Genomic DNA, 15,000 nt, shown 5'->3' with positions numbered 1-15,000 from the left:
GAGAATAGTTTCAAAACTGACCTCTGAACTTGGCATACAGCTACTGCATGTATCACATAAAGACATGAGTTAACTTTTTGGATATCCCCAAAAAAATTGTATCACAGCAGTATGCCCCAGCTCCACTGCTTTATTACTTGTGAGACCTAAGCTAGTAAGCCTAGAACTAGTTTAGGTATTTTCAAAAATTTTAAAACACATTTGTTAAAACCACTTGCAATGTTTGAGTTTGTCCAGAAAGGGGAGCTGTTATTTGATAAAAAGTGACCCCTTCTATGGGGAAAAGATCATCTGATACCATAAATCTCTTTAATTTAGCAAGCACAACAAGAAATCACACTAAGCAGAAATTTGGAATTTAAGAATTGAAACTGGAAAACAGATTAGTGTAACTAATTACTGGAAGATCTCAAATGACAGGAGAAGAAATAATCTAAAAGCAGAAAGACAAACAGGGAATTTGTTCAAAATAGCTATTTGGGTCTCAAATATGCACCTTGGCTTAAGAAACACTTCCTTTGTTCCTAAATAAAACTTTGAACACCTCTAAAGCTGCTGTCATTTAAGTATAGCTGTGTGTTTTAACTTTGCCTGGTATATCTGAGAAAAAAAAAACAAACCAAAACTCATCCCCCAAATAAGAAGAATTTGAAAGAACTGTGAGATTATGTCAAATTAAATGAATACTTAATAATATAATAAAAAAATCACATGGGAAAGCAAACGATAGAAAGGCTGAAAATTCTGAAGTAGTCATCTGAGCACTTTATGTTTAAAGACTTCTTTCTTCTGAAAGATCTGAAAAATTAAATAGATTAATCAAAAGGGGTAAATACTCCCAATATGTGATTTATTTTTTTTTTAAGAATAAACAAAAATGCATAGGTCATCCATCAAAAATGTGTTGGTTTTGATAGAAAAGGTCTCATACCAAAAAATATTGCCTGACCAAAACTGAGCAGGATTCATCTTGGCCTTATTGCATATACAGATAGGGATCACAGAAGGTTCCTCCAAAATAACTTTTGCTTCCTCTGCAATAACTTATCTTCATTGCAGCTGACACTGTCTTCCCTTGCTGCTGTTTATATCTCATGAACCCAGGAGGAGCTGCCTTCCAGCACGGCCTTTGTAGTAAATGGCATTTATTGCAGTGTTACCATTTCTTTAGCATTTATTACAGGCACTGATTAGAGAGGGTGATAAAGACATTGCTGGAGACCAAAGCCTATCGTGGACTGAGGGGAAAAAAAGAACATGCAAAGTAGCATTTTAAATGGTTTCATCTATTTACTGCTGATATTTTCACAGAAATGATTTAGTGGTATTAGATTCAGAAGGGGTAGCAGAGGCTTTAATTTGCAGCAGTTCTGATCTAATAGGCATAAAGGCACCAGAGGATTATGAAATACTGAACTCAGAGGTATTCTGACAAACCTTTATACTCATAATAACAAGAGTTGGTGTGAGCTTATACAATTTAAAACTAATTGCCCAGCCAATGTGCTCATTACCATATTGATGCAGTTCATAAATCAAACCCCTGCATATTCAAGCTGTTTACCAGTCTTGCATTAAGCAGCATCTTTCAACTGAGAAATGTAGTATGTTGCCAAAACACTGCAGAAACTTTATAAGACTGATAGGACTACAAACCTGAGGAGCTGAAGTGCCACAAACTGGCACTAAAGAGCTTGTTTTTCTTTGTTTTCTGAGTATTTTCTGATCTAGCCTTGAAAGTTTCCATAATAATGTACTGCAGCACAGAAAGAGGTCCTTAAGCAGCAGGGAGCTACTGGCAATTTTGATCAATTTGGCTTCCTGCAGCAGCTTCTTTGCTTAACCAGGAGACTCACACATTTTTTTGGAAGCAATACAGTACTTATGCCAGCGGAATTGAGGTGCATACATTAAGAATGCAAGCTTTTTATATAGGCAATGGAGAGACTAAGGACCTTAACTAAGAATCCTAAATTAGTTGTCAAAATTAGGTGCCTGAAGTTAAATTCTTTGAATAGCCTACTAAGGAAACTGAAGGTACAATTCATTTGCCTAAACAAATGCCTACCTGCAGGTGCCTAGTAGTACCTCCTGAGATGCTCTGCTGTCCTATGACATCCACGCAGTAGGTATGTCAAAAGAGTTGGAGGAGATTTGCACATCTCTGAGCTGGCAGCTGAAAGCCAGATGGGATAGTCTAGGATGCCTCAAAGGGCACTAGAAGCCTATGTTTAGGAACTGAATTTCCCCCTATTTTTTCCTTCAGGTATTCAGCCAGCTGGCTTAGGTATCAGAAACAATCCAATCTTGTAAGCAGGATTAATGAACCTGAGCAGGGTTCATTTTTATGTGGTTTCTCCTGAGATGAGTGTAGTAGATCCTGACGGCTGCTGTGGCATCTCTCCCCCTTGTGCCAGGCTTTCACCCCTGTGGTAGACAGGCCTGAGGTGGCAAGGACAGAGGGTGCAGAGGCAAGAGACAAGGCATCAAAATTACTTTGAAGATTAGGACTAGGACTTGAAATTTAACTAGCTGGTGAAAAGGAAGGTTGTTGGAGCTGTTGGGGGAATCTAATAGATTATGGGAAAATCAAGAGCTTCTAGGGGTGTGGTGGCTTACTTAAGATTATTGTTTTATCCCTGTTTAAGAGAACACAGTTCAGGGCAAAAAGGGTGCACATTTCTAATGATATGCAACTCTCCTCTATAAATAGCATTAGCAAGAAGAGTTCAGCCTATTACAAGTGCTTATCTTCAGACATGATGCCCGTTGAAGGCTCAGCCTCTTATGTTCTTTATGTAAATTCAATCATGACAATTGATAATTAAACATTTTTTATGGATGGAAGATGAGAGTTGATTAAGACATGGCTTTAGTGATAAGGAAACTTTAATTCCAGCTCACATCTCTTCTACTGGCTATGTAGTCAGAGTAGATGCAAGTGTCCAATTCCTTATATGCAGACAGTGGATAATAATGATTATAAGTGAAATTAATACAAACCGATACTTTCTCATGAAGGAACCCAAGGCAGTGACACGTTTTTCTTCTTCAGAGAGGGAAATAAATCTAAAGAACTTAATTTCTTTCATTTTAAGGAATTATGAGCCATACATAAACAGACCATACCGGCCTCTGACCTAGTGCCAACATAACTGCTTTTATTCAGCGTCTTTGGCCGCTGGTGGGTGTTACAGACTCAGCAGAGATTTCTCAGAGGGATGTGTGCAATTTTGGAAGACCCTTGCAGGCTACTGTGAAGGAGAATTTTGTGCTGATATACAATTTTCAATAGAGAAGAGCTAAATAGAAAAAGCCAAAACCAAACTGCTTGATATTTACCTAACTTGTACTGTGACAAGTGATTGTCTTATGTCATTTCTCTTTTATGAGCTTAAAAATAAATAGATGAAAATAAAATTGTTATGCCATCTAGTTAACATAGATATCCTCTAATATGAAAAAGAATTGATCCTTCCAGGCTCTTTCTACTTGTGCAAAAATGAAGATTGATTTCCAACCAGCCCACTGAGCATCCCATGAACATACGTGATTGAATTCACTTTACAGGCTGAAGAAACTACTAGTATTTAAACTGGAGGGAGGAGCAGCTCATACCTGTGTGTCTTTGCTTGCAGAAAGGCTGTTTCCTGACTTTGGTTTGGACTGGCAGTCTAGATAAAGATCTGGAATCTTACCAATGTCAAGATCCTCAATCTAAAGGGACACAGACTTTTTTTTCTTAAGTGGTTAATCCAGTTTTATTTTAAAAGTATTTATTAGGTGTTGGTTCATTTTGAATCCTGTGTTTATGAACAGTGTCTGTGTATGACTGGCTGCTCTTCTTAAATCACTCAAAACTGCCTTCAAATGCACGTAGTCAAACAATGCCTGGCCAATATCTCATCAGGAGCTTGATGATACATTTCATACATGTAAGACAAAATAGAGGCAGAACAGGGAATACAAAAACAACACATTGGATGCAATGCTAAAAGATGTCTACTGGCAGAAGGAAAGACCTTATTCTATGCAGATAGATAGATATTCATGTTCTCAGGGACATGCTGAAAGACATATGCCCTCAGTTCCCCATTCATACCTGACTCTTTTTCAACACCTTCTTTTGAGAGGATGTAATCACATGTGCAAGAAGCATGAGACTTTTCCAAGTGTGAAGAATCATGTCTTGTCCCTCACTGTACTGCTGCTCACACATTCCTGCCATTTGGCTTCGCTCAGGATTGCAACCATGCTATTCATGGGCCGCACAGGGAACAAAGATTTGCAAAGTCAAAGCCCACTTCTGTAAAATAATTAAATTAAACATTGCCCACGGATCTAGGGTCTTAGACAGGGCAATAGTTGTATCACAGACAGTATTTTCTCACCTTATTTGCAAGTAAACCACTGTTCCCACATGGTGGTGAGGTGACAATGATAGTGTTGTTGAAAATGATGTTTTAGAAGGAAATAAAATTGAGTCAGTATGTTTGGATTAAATTCAGCCTCAGGCTTAGTTTATGGCATGAAATTTGTCAATGATTCCTCTTGGAGCAGTCTGTTCTATATACCACAAGTAGGTTCAGCTGTAAATAAATTGCTGATGTTGCTGCATTCGTTAAGAGGGTGCTTGGAAAATAGCACATCTGTGACCAACAGTTGCACCTAAGACAAATGTATATAAGCACAATTAAATTAACAAAGTGTCTCTTTATCATTGTGGTTTATTGCATTTGAAAAGATATTTTACTTGCCTTGGCAATGTAAAATGAGCTTCTGCCACAGTAGAGGTGAGGACAGTGATGGCAAAGCTAAAGGACAGGCCTAGTAGTACAGCTGTCCTAGGATAATAAACATATCTAAGTTGAGACAAGCCTCACTGAACTGTCATATAAAGTAATTTCTTAAAAATGGTTTCCTCAAGATGTGGTTTCATTTGCTGATTGACTCATTCATAAATATACCAAGTTCTTTGCTGAATAAAATACTTAACTTCAGTGAAGGCAATCAGGTGCACAAGGTGTAAGAGAAATCAGCATCCAAGTGCCGCCTCCTTCACTGACTGAAATGAGTCAGGAGGGACATAGATTTGGCAGCATCTGTGCCAAGTATCTGTGCCTGGATATCTCAAGATGAAAAATGTAATCTACAGCTACGAGCGTGAGCACATGAATACATACATTACATGAGCAGAAGGGCATCGCAGCTCTTCCACTTTTGCTCTTTGCTTTAATCAAAAGCAATATAGAAAAACACTTCCAAAATTAAACTATAACTCAAAGATTTCTCACCCTGCATTTCTAGTGACAATACATCCTTTTCCTTTCCAGGCTAGATCTGCAAATAACTGATTTATAATCACACTCAGAAACTCATGTCTCCAGTAATTTGCACTGTAGCTACACTTTGCAGAGTATGCAGAAGTCTGTCTGCAAGCTATGATTCTATAAATATATATAAAAGAGAAGACTTGCAAAGCTTTGGCAGCAAATGTAGGTCTTGAAGAAACATAGGCAAACAATAATTAGAATTTGCAAGTGACATGGAAAGCTAATTTTGATACTCCTTTACACTGGCTTTATATCAAAAGGCATTTCACAGCCTACCTTTTCAAAACCTGACAGCATCCAAACTTGAGCAGTTGGAACCTGACTCCAGGTGCTCCAGGTGATAAAGCAAAGCACAATGGTAAGGTCTGGCATGATGTGAGGAATGAGGTCACGCTGTATTTTTAGAAGTGCCTGGTGTTCCTGTGAAGCATGTTCTTTCTCTCTCTTTTCTTTTTTTTCCTTCCCTCTTCTTTTTTTTTTTTTCTGTCTTTTTCTGCAAATAATTTAGCCAATGCTTGCAGAAGGCTGTTTTCGCCCCAGGGATTCTCACACATACTTCTCTTGACAGAGTTCTTTTGCAGCAAGCAAGCTGAAATGTCTTCTGTTAAGAATCTGCTCACTTCTTTTTCTGTTCTGCCCCAATGCTTGGAGGATCTTTTGGCTACTCACTGGGTTCCTGTTGTTACGCTTATGGAAAGTAACTGAATTGAAAAATATGGGGTTACCTTGCAAAACAGGTAAAACTATCACCAGGAAAAAAAATCCTAATCTCCCAATTTGTTCTTAGTTTATGTGTCTCACACTCTGTTGGCTTGTTTGCTTAGTTTTTCGGGGGAAGATTCTTTAAGTCAATGTGAAATACTAAGCAAAGTCATTGTGAAAGGGAAACAAATCCGTTAGGGGCTAAGGGGTAAAAACTCTTTATTTTAGATGAGTAGTGTACTGTTTCAGCCAAGATCAGGGCTTGATTTGCTGGTTTACTATGTCAGTTCAAGTTTAAATTGAATTTAAACTAACAAAATTCCACACATTCACGTGCTCTGTAATGCCAAAATACATAACGGGTATTGAAATGCATTAACTTAAGCCATATTTGAAAAGTTGGTTTAGGTGACTTGCTTTTAGAGTAACACTATGAAATAAATCTTAATAATTTGTCTCAGAAAACAATTATCCTTGTATTAACTGAAGAAAACAGAAATGAGTCTATGATTACTAATGTATCTGTAAAATCCTCCTGTTTAATGACTGAATATGTGCTTTTTGTGCGATCTTTATGCAAAACTTCACGAGTTTTAATACAAATCTTGGCTGTCCTGGCAAAGGGGAATCAAGCCAATAGAGCATGATATACAAAAGTTTATCTGTGAGTCTGCACACACACACTTGCTTGTGCCAGGCCATATTAGAACTTACTTTCCACAGCATTCCACTAGTTATATCATAAATCTGTATTAATTTATTGCTGATTTGTAAGGAGCTTTCCCTAATAAATAAAATTTTGGTTGTAAGTTTTAAACTCATGTATGTAGACAGTTAAGTTGCTACACTCAGATATGCATTTCACATTTTAGCTTAAAAAAAAAAATCTTGTGTTGCCTTTTTTTTTTCCCCTCTTACTAATGCTATTTGGAGTCAGCTCTGGTTGGACAGTTAGCTGATGTAGCCCTGCATTTTCCTTTTTAGTTGAAAAGCCCACATATATACATGCGCAAGATACTTTAATTATTCCACATCTTTACCTACACTAGCGTCTACCAGTAGAGCTAATGCTACAGTACATATTTAGAATTATGTACGCTTATGAAAGTAATTTCCCTATTTATAAAGCCTCAAAGACCTTTTCCAGAAAGATTATCAGTTTTCAGAACTTATATGTGCATACATTCAGGACTGTGGTGAGAATTATACTATTTTTCAGCAGTGTCTTACAGGCCTTTTATGACATGTACAGATTTAGCTCTGAATGTTCAGACCTCTCTGAGTTACATATTTTGCTATGGGCAGGATTTCCAAATTCTTTGCTTTGCCAAGAATGCTCCACTTTTATGAGCTAGAAACATGTTACATCTATGTGTAACTCCTTATAAAATATGGAATTTGATACTATATATAAAAGTGTGGGGTTTTTTCAGTCACTGTTAGATTTAGTAAAAAGATGTGTTCCACAGGATGACCAAGGGTAAACCCACATTCATAAAATCATAGAATCATAGAATCAACCGGATTTGGAAAAGACCTCCAAAATCATCAAGTCTAACCCTTGATCCAACACTGCAGTGGTTACCAGACCATGGCACTAAGTGCCACATCCATTCTCATCTTAAAAGCCTCGAGGGATGGTGAATCCACCACCTTCCACACCTTCCCTCTTCTTACCACTTCCTTTTCCCATATTTCTTGCCATACTTGCACAAAACCAGCCTGCTTTTGCACACTTGCCTTCTTCCAGTCTCATCCCAGGAAAAATAAAGAGTAAATAGAATAACCAAATCTAGTAAATGGAAAACCTCTTTCATGATTTTTTGTAATTAAACTGTAAAAATTACAGCTTTACACCACACCCTGTTAAAAACAAAACTCATTTGTTGACAAATAACTTAGCAAAATTTTAAAAGACATTGGGTATTGATTTTAGATGCTAGGAATATCCAGAGATAATGAAAAATACAAATTTCTGCAGGGATGATAATTCATGTTTTGGAGTCCAAAGCATCATCCTAAAATACTAGAAATAAAAAATATGTAATTCAGTTATCCCATGAATGTCCACTGCAGGATGTGATGCACTGGGCAGAAACTGATGCACAGGAAGTTTCACATAAAGATGAGGAAGAACTTTACTGTGTGAGTGACTGGAACAGGTTGCCCAGAGAGATTGTGGAGTCTCCCTCACTGGAGATATTCAAGAAACATCTGGATGCAATTCAGTGCAGTGTGCTCTAGGATGACCCTGCTTGAGCAGGGAGATTGGACCAGATGACCCACTGTGGTCCCTTCCAACCTGACTCACTCCATGATTCCGTCAATTTCTGTAACTGTTTTTGGAGCAATTTTTTGCTATATTTTGGGCTTGTTACAGCAAAGATGTTTCTATGAAAACAGAGGTATATTCACAGCAGAGCCTGCTTGGCAGTATTATCAAAGCTAAAGAGGGTCCAGGGAACAGGCCAAGGATGGGAAAGAAGAGTAACAGTAGGAAGGGGTGAAGACCAGGTAAGAGAGTCTCTGGGGGAGACTTGGAGTTCTGATCATTGTTACTACTGCTGGAACTACCAACAGGTGAGGAGCAGGATGGCCACCAGCAGCAATGACTGGTGAACACAACCCATCCTCTCACCTGATCTGGGCAGCCAGGCGAAAGCTCTTTTGCTGCCTTTTGGGGCACCTGAAAGAATCGGAAAATCTTTTTCAGTTATGGCTGGCTTTGTGTGTGGGGAGTGTGGGTGCTGGCTGTATGCCTTCTTGCAGGGTACTGGGTGTCAGGGACTCAAAAGCAAAGTTGATGGCTCATAGTGAAGCACCTGGAATGGCAGGAGGCTTTTTCACTGTGCCCACAATGTACAAAATATTATGTGAAATGTTAGTTATTCAAATCATTCCATCTAAATGTGGGAATGTGTCTTCTTTTACAAAGACATTGTGTTCAATTAGTTCTCCTAGTAATTAAGGGAGATCCAAGGGTGTTCAGCACTTCTGAAAGTGACGTCAATTCTATGAAGATGGCTAAGTTGAATCATCGGAGAAAATGAGGGCTTCAGAAGTAGGTTTCTCATTTACACATAGACAACATCATCTATTATTATTGTGTACCAAAGATATGGGCTGAGATTCTTCTTGTCTTTATTTGCCCCTCTAAAGGGCAGATGACTGGCATAAGCTTTTAATCTAGACATCCTCCATAGTTTTGGATAAGGTAGTCAGGCCAAAAGGGAGACTCATCCCATGTCTAAACAGGTAACCAAGATAAGTGGGAGCATTTACCTTTTAGAAGCATTTTTCCCTCTCCATTAACTCCAGCAGGAGGTTAGACAGCTTACAATAACGTCTGACTTTTAAATAGTTAGCAAGAGCTGAGAAGATGTCTACATAAACAGAGATCTACATACCTGCACGCTCACACTTATTACAGCTGTAGTTCAAACGACAAAGGTAATACAATAAATCCAATAGTATTCTTTCTATTACCAAATGTATGCCTGTAACACTAAAGTCTACACTAACCAGCACTAAAATATGCCTAGATGGTGTGCACTGCTCAGTTTATGGCACATGCAGTGACAGGCACGTCACATGCCAGCATCTTACTTTGCTTGTTTTCCACTTTGACAGTCACAGTGCTGCCTTCTGACACATCTTCCTCATCACTGACAGGTTTGCCACATGCATCAAAGGCTTAAGTTTCTCTTTTTATTTTGAAAAGCTTCTGTTCTGCTTTGCTCTCTCACAGAGGCAGTACTGAAACAATCATTAAAATAAATACTATCAATATTCAGTCTGTCACAAGAAGTAAACTTGTATGGGGGAATGTAAGCTATTCAGTGATGCAAGCTCAGTTCTTCAGCTCCTCCCTTCTTCCAATGCGTTGGAGGTGCACAGCCTGGACGTGAGCATGGATATTAAGACTGATTTAAAGCAGACATGGTCAACTCCAATGTAGCACTGAAGCTCTCTGTTATTTTTAGCCTCCTCTTTTTGCTTTTCAGATCTATTGGAAGTAGATAGGGGCTGCACAGCATTGGCAATTCATTGAAGTCGAGAGATAAAAAAAATCCTACCTATACTGAAATCTTTTTTTCTGTCAGTTGTTTTTTCCTATGACATTTCTCTATGTTTCGTTCCTTGGTCTTCCCTATGACATTTTAGTAGCTTTATCAGAACAGTGTAAAATTTTCAGTGATTTAACAGAAAATGAAAAGATAGTGAACAGAGACATGTTTAGGTAACAAGAATATACCCAACATCACTTTGAATGATTCTGAACCATTGCATCAATAATCAACGTAAAGTCAACATTTAAAAAACATTTCTGCATTTGATATCTCTTTCCTAGTCTCTAAAGTAAACAAGTCAAGGTTCTCAAGTTTTCAGTTCATTTAATCTGCATAAATCAAATATTTTTGCAGAAACATAAGTAATTCTAAAGTAAATTTGATATGGGAATTTCATGTTTCAGGATAACTTTTGCTGACGCAGTCCACTGCAAGTATGTTTCCATCAATTCTATTTTTTTTTCCAGGAGCTGAGAGGATTCAGATGTTTTGTATGAGAATCCAGGCATAAATAATAATTGTGTGATCATGGTTTTGGAAAACTAAGAAGATATTTTCTGTCTGCATATGCAGAGTTATGTTTCTTAAGAAAAGCAAGAGTTAAGTGATTTTGGTTTCTGATGGATGAAACCCACTGGAATGGAAACTAACATCCATGAAGAAGAACAGGACACACCTTATCTTAAATCTGCCAAGTGCCTGGGGACTCCAAAGGAAGCAAAGTATGAAGAATACCAAAGAAAGACAGAAAATCAGGCAAGTCCATATGAATTTCAGAACATTTTACTGGAACCTGGGCTGAGTTTGCTGTCTGTGTCATCCTTATTAGACCACAATGAGACATCCTTGCAACTTGGTATGGCTGCAGGGCATGTCAGTGCCTCCAACCAGTCTGAGACAAAGCACCTTTGTGAAGAATTATCTTGTTCTGCAAGACACATGCCAAAGGAAGATCCTTTAAACCTTCCCTTGCATGCAGGAAAAAATTCAGACAAGAAACCAGAAAGGAGTCATGAGATCAGAGTCATAAAACATAAACCAAGTGCTATCACATTTTCTGATTTCCAATTTTTATCACATGAAGCTAACACTAAGCTCCATATTTGCGAGGCAGGAGAAGCAAATGATTTTTCATCTGAAGAGGAAGAAGCAGATGGTAGAGGTGATGATGATATGTTTAGAGAACTGCCACTGTATGAGACATTTTTCAATGGTCTTCACAGAAGGAATGTTTCTCAAAGAAAGCGAGGTAAACATGAACTTACTAAATATCAACATATCTGTCATTTAGAAGACTGTGATGATCATTCTGAAAAGGCATTGAAGGACCATAACAAGGAAGAAAAGCACATGGAACTGGAGGTAATACAAGCTACTCTTCTGTTTTACTTGTGTTTTAAATAAGTGGTGTCATTTAAGGTTGGTTACAGGAGGAAAAGGAGTTGTGCAAATTGTTGTAGGGTGCTAATTAACATGACTTACAGAATTAAGAACATAAGCCTACAGTAAAAGTATATTAGGTTTTTACATTAGACAAATCTAACTTCAGAATGACCACACTTCTATTAGCCGGAACTTCAAACTTTGGTTTTCTGGTTTCCCTTGCTTTTTAAAATTGGAACATTGGCTCAGTTTCCTCCATTCCTACAAGATCATATATCATGTCATGTACAGCATACATTCCCTGAGCCAAAGGACTGTTCCAAAGGGACAGAGCTCAGGTTTACTCTGAGAGCAGAGTATATTTCTTCATGTTGAAAAATGGGCTTCTTTACTTTGGTGGCACTGTAGCACTGCACCACCTAACTCACAGCACTCTTTCCACAAAGTAACTATTATTTCATTAAAACAATGTGAGGACAAGTTAAAAACTGGTATTTAATAAAATAAATAGGGGGTATTTTGTATCTGTACTGTTAAACATCATGATGTTCTATAGATCAGAGTCCAAAATGAAAATAGAAGATTTAGGACAAAATTAAAAACCCTGTGTAATAAGACTCATCCAACTATATATAATATTTCCAGAAAAAAAAAAAGAGTATGGTTGAGTATATTAACTGTGTTTCTTGGAACTGGAGTAACAGAAGCTTCCCAACTGAGTTCTCACTACTCTGGAGAATAAGCACAGCTTTTCCCCTGCTCCCAGCTGGTGACAAAACAAATGACTGGAGCTAAAGATGTTTATCATTGGAGAAGTTCAGCTCTAGTAGAAAAATATGAAGTGACTCCAAAAACTGGACAAAACAAACCCTTAGAATTCTGATGTCCCTGACCTTGCAGCACAAATTAATCTTAGACAGTAGGTCAGACATACCATTCCTTCCTCTCTTTTCTCCTTCCTCCAGCTTTTAAAAATTATTTTCCACGTAAATCTGCTCTATGCTTTGAAAATAAGGCTGTAGTCCTAGTCTTTTACTCACTGTCCTTTGATCTTCTCTGTCTCCAGTCCTCCTTTTACTTCTAGTGCTTATAACATAGAGTTGCTTCATTGGTTTCTGACTAAATGAAAGTAGAATTTGGACTATAATGTCTGCGTTTACATCAAAACTATGGTATACAATACTTAATTACTTCTCTCCTTTAGTACTAATCTATCTCCAGTTTGGAGTGACTAATTCTGCCCTTAACTGAGTGGGAGTTCTGTGCTGTATTTCATACATATCCCAACTTAAATGCGGAAATCCATCAGCTCACAAAGAAATAAGTCAGATTTTTAGAAATTTTTCTCAGCAGATATTAGAAGACCAAGGCCCAAAGATGGTTCTAAAACAGTGCATTTTTGATGCAATACTGACCCTGACAGATTCTTGAGACACATGGTTTATTAAATAATTGCATTGTTATTCTATCCTAAGCCAAGCCTTGCTTCCTCATTTATTCAGAAACATTCACATTAATATAAATAATGTATTTCAAAATGGATGCACAACATCCCTTGGATTCTCTTTACTGAAGGTCATTTCCATAGATAAAAGGGAGAGGCCAGGAGATGTTGTCATTTAGTTTACTTTATGTCTGTGCCATAAAATAAACTCAAGGATGCAGCTTGTAGTGTAAAATAATGGATTATAAATTGCCAGAGAAGCATGTGAAATTTCCTAGTAAATCTTGGCAAATGTGTCAAAACATTTCAAAAACTGTATAGATGCAATGATGCAGTCCTGGTTTTGATTTTTTTCTATCTAAATAGGTATGTATCATTCTAGGAAAGCCTCCAAAAATTAAAAAAAACCAACCAACCAACCAACCAAACAAACAAACAAACAAAAACCAACAACAACAACAAAAAGGCAAAAACCAAACAAATAATAATAAAAAAGAATTGTGTTGTCTCTCAAATTTTAGCAGCAGCCCTGCATTACTATTTAGACTAAAAACTTCCATGACTCTGGTTGAAGCAAATGTATGTTATTGTCAAGTTATTTGCTTCTAATATTTAGAAATGGGGTTGGAGAAAAATGTCTTTCTAGTGGAAAGAAATTAAATAAATAAAGACAGCATGGGGTAAAAATGTTGACAAAAGCAACCACTACTGCTAAACCTTAGACTTAAAAATCCTATAATAATTAGCCATACAGTTACAGGCTATCACAGATAGCACCCTGACCCAGATGCTGGCTTAATCTTTGCTACCAGAGTTCACAGTGATTAAGATCTACCCTGCAGGGGCATTCCTGGCCAAATGTACTTGTTACTGACCGAAAACCTTCTATTTTAGGTCTAGAAAAGAGGAAAGGCCATCACTTTCTCAAGCTAGGAGCACTGGCCTTTGCAGGCAGTCACTACAAGCAGAACCAGTGTCTTCTCTTAAATAGTTGTTACAGGCATGTAAGCCTCAATTGTTGAACTTCTTGCTTCATTCTAGTTAATAAGCAGAGACAAATCTTCAAGTACACTGAACAGTAAACAAGTAGAGGGAAGATGGAAAAAATATAACTTGTGTATGCTGCCAACTCTGGAATAGGCGGAAGAAACTCTGCTGAAAACAATTCATATAATAGTCCCCATTAAAAAAAATTCTCTTTCTTTTTTCTTTCCAAAGGCATACAGCTTCTGCCTCTTCTGAGTGGTATAAGACAAATGATACTTCTGTTCAATTTATGAATTGAGCATGGTTCCTGAGTTTTCACCTTCAGAACAGTTCCACATTTATTTCCTGTGCTTTCTCATAAAATCTAAATTTGGCAACCCGTTTCTCCTTCTCAGAAGTCTGAAATCAGTGGTACATTTAATTCCCAAACACAGTTCCACCCAAATAGGGTAATGGTTGGACTAGATGTTCTTAAAGGTCTTTTCCAACCTAAATGATTCTATGATTGATTGTTTCTTTCTGTCCAGAGGTTTTTTTCTGCAGCTCTGAAGTGGCACCTTGAGCCATTTTTCCTTGCTTGTTTAAATTCAAATCTTCCTATTAAACTACATACTGTCTTTGTGTATGTAGCCAGCTCTGTGTGAAGGGGCAATAAGTTATTCAGAATAGCTTCTGAAACATAACATTTTTCTAGACTGTATTTCTTCAAACTATACTGAGCAGGACCCAGTTGATAACCATGTTTAACCAGCAACTACTATGCAACTTTCCAGCAGTAATCTTACCCTATCCTTGCATAGTTTCAAAACAATATGTGTTACTTGCAGGAGTAGCATTTCAGGCAAGAAAAAAATTGAAGATATTTGACAGATATTAGGCAATAAGAAGTATTATGAAATCATACCCTTGGCAGTGGGAATTCTCATGGATCTTCCCTCACCTCAGGGGCTGTATACAAATCCTGCTAATATTGTCAGCTGCTGCAAAGAGGCAAGCATAGTCTTAGCAACACAGCAGCAAACTGAAAATCCTCTCTGAGGCAGTTTCAAATAGTCTCTCTGGACAGCCCATATTAGCTATT

At 37.6% G+C, this 15,000-nt stretch overlaps 1 protein-coding gene across 2 annotated transcripts in view; it reads left to right on the top strand.

The window, feature by feature from the left end:
- The window catches only part of STARD13 (StAR related lipid transfer domain containing 13), a 293,161-nt gene that overhangs the window by 33,075 nt on the left and 245,086 nt on the right, over positions 1 to 15,000 (top strand). For both annotated transcript variants that reach the window (XM_017818549.1, XM_017818548.1), the window contains exon 2: positions 10,573 to 11,467. In XM_017818549.1, coding sequence (XP_017674038.1) covers positions 10,730 to 11,467 — 738 coding nt within the window. In that variant the 5' untranslated portion in view covers positions 10,573 to 10,729. The remainder of the gene's footprint in view (positions 1 to 10,572; positions 11,468 to 15,000) is intronic.

This window comes from Lepidothrix coronata, unplaced genomic scaffold (assembly GCF_001604755.1).
Source record: "Lepidothrix coronata isolate B3197 unplaced genomic scaffold, Lepidothrix_coronata-1.0 Scaffold69, whole genome shotgun sequence".
NCBI classification, from domain to species: domain Eukaryota; kingdom Metazoa; phylum Chordata; class Aves; order Passeriformes; family Pipridae; genus Lepidothrix; species Lepidothrix coronata.
The sequence above is the reverse complement of the archived record's forward strand: the minus strand, read 5'-3'. Positions and strand labels throughout refer to the sequence as shown.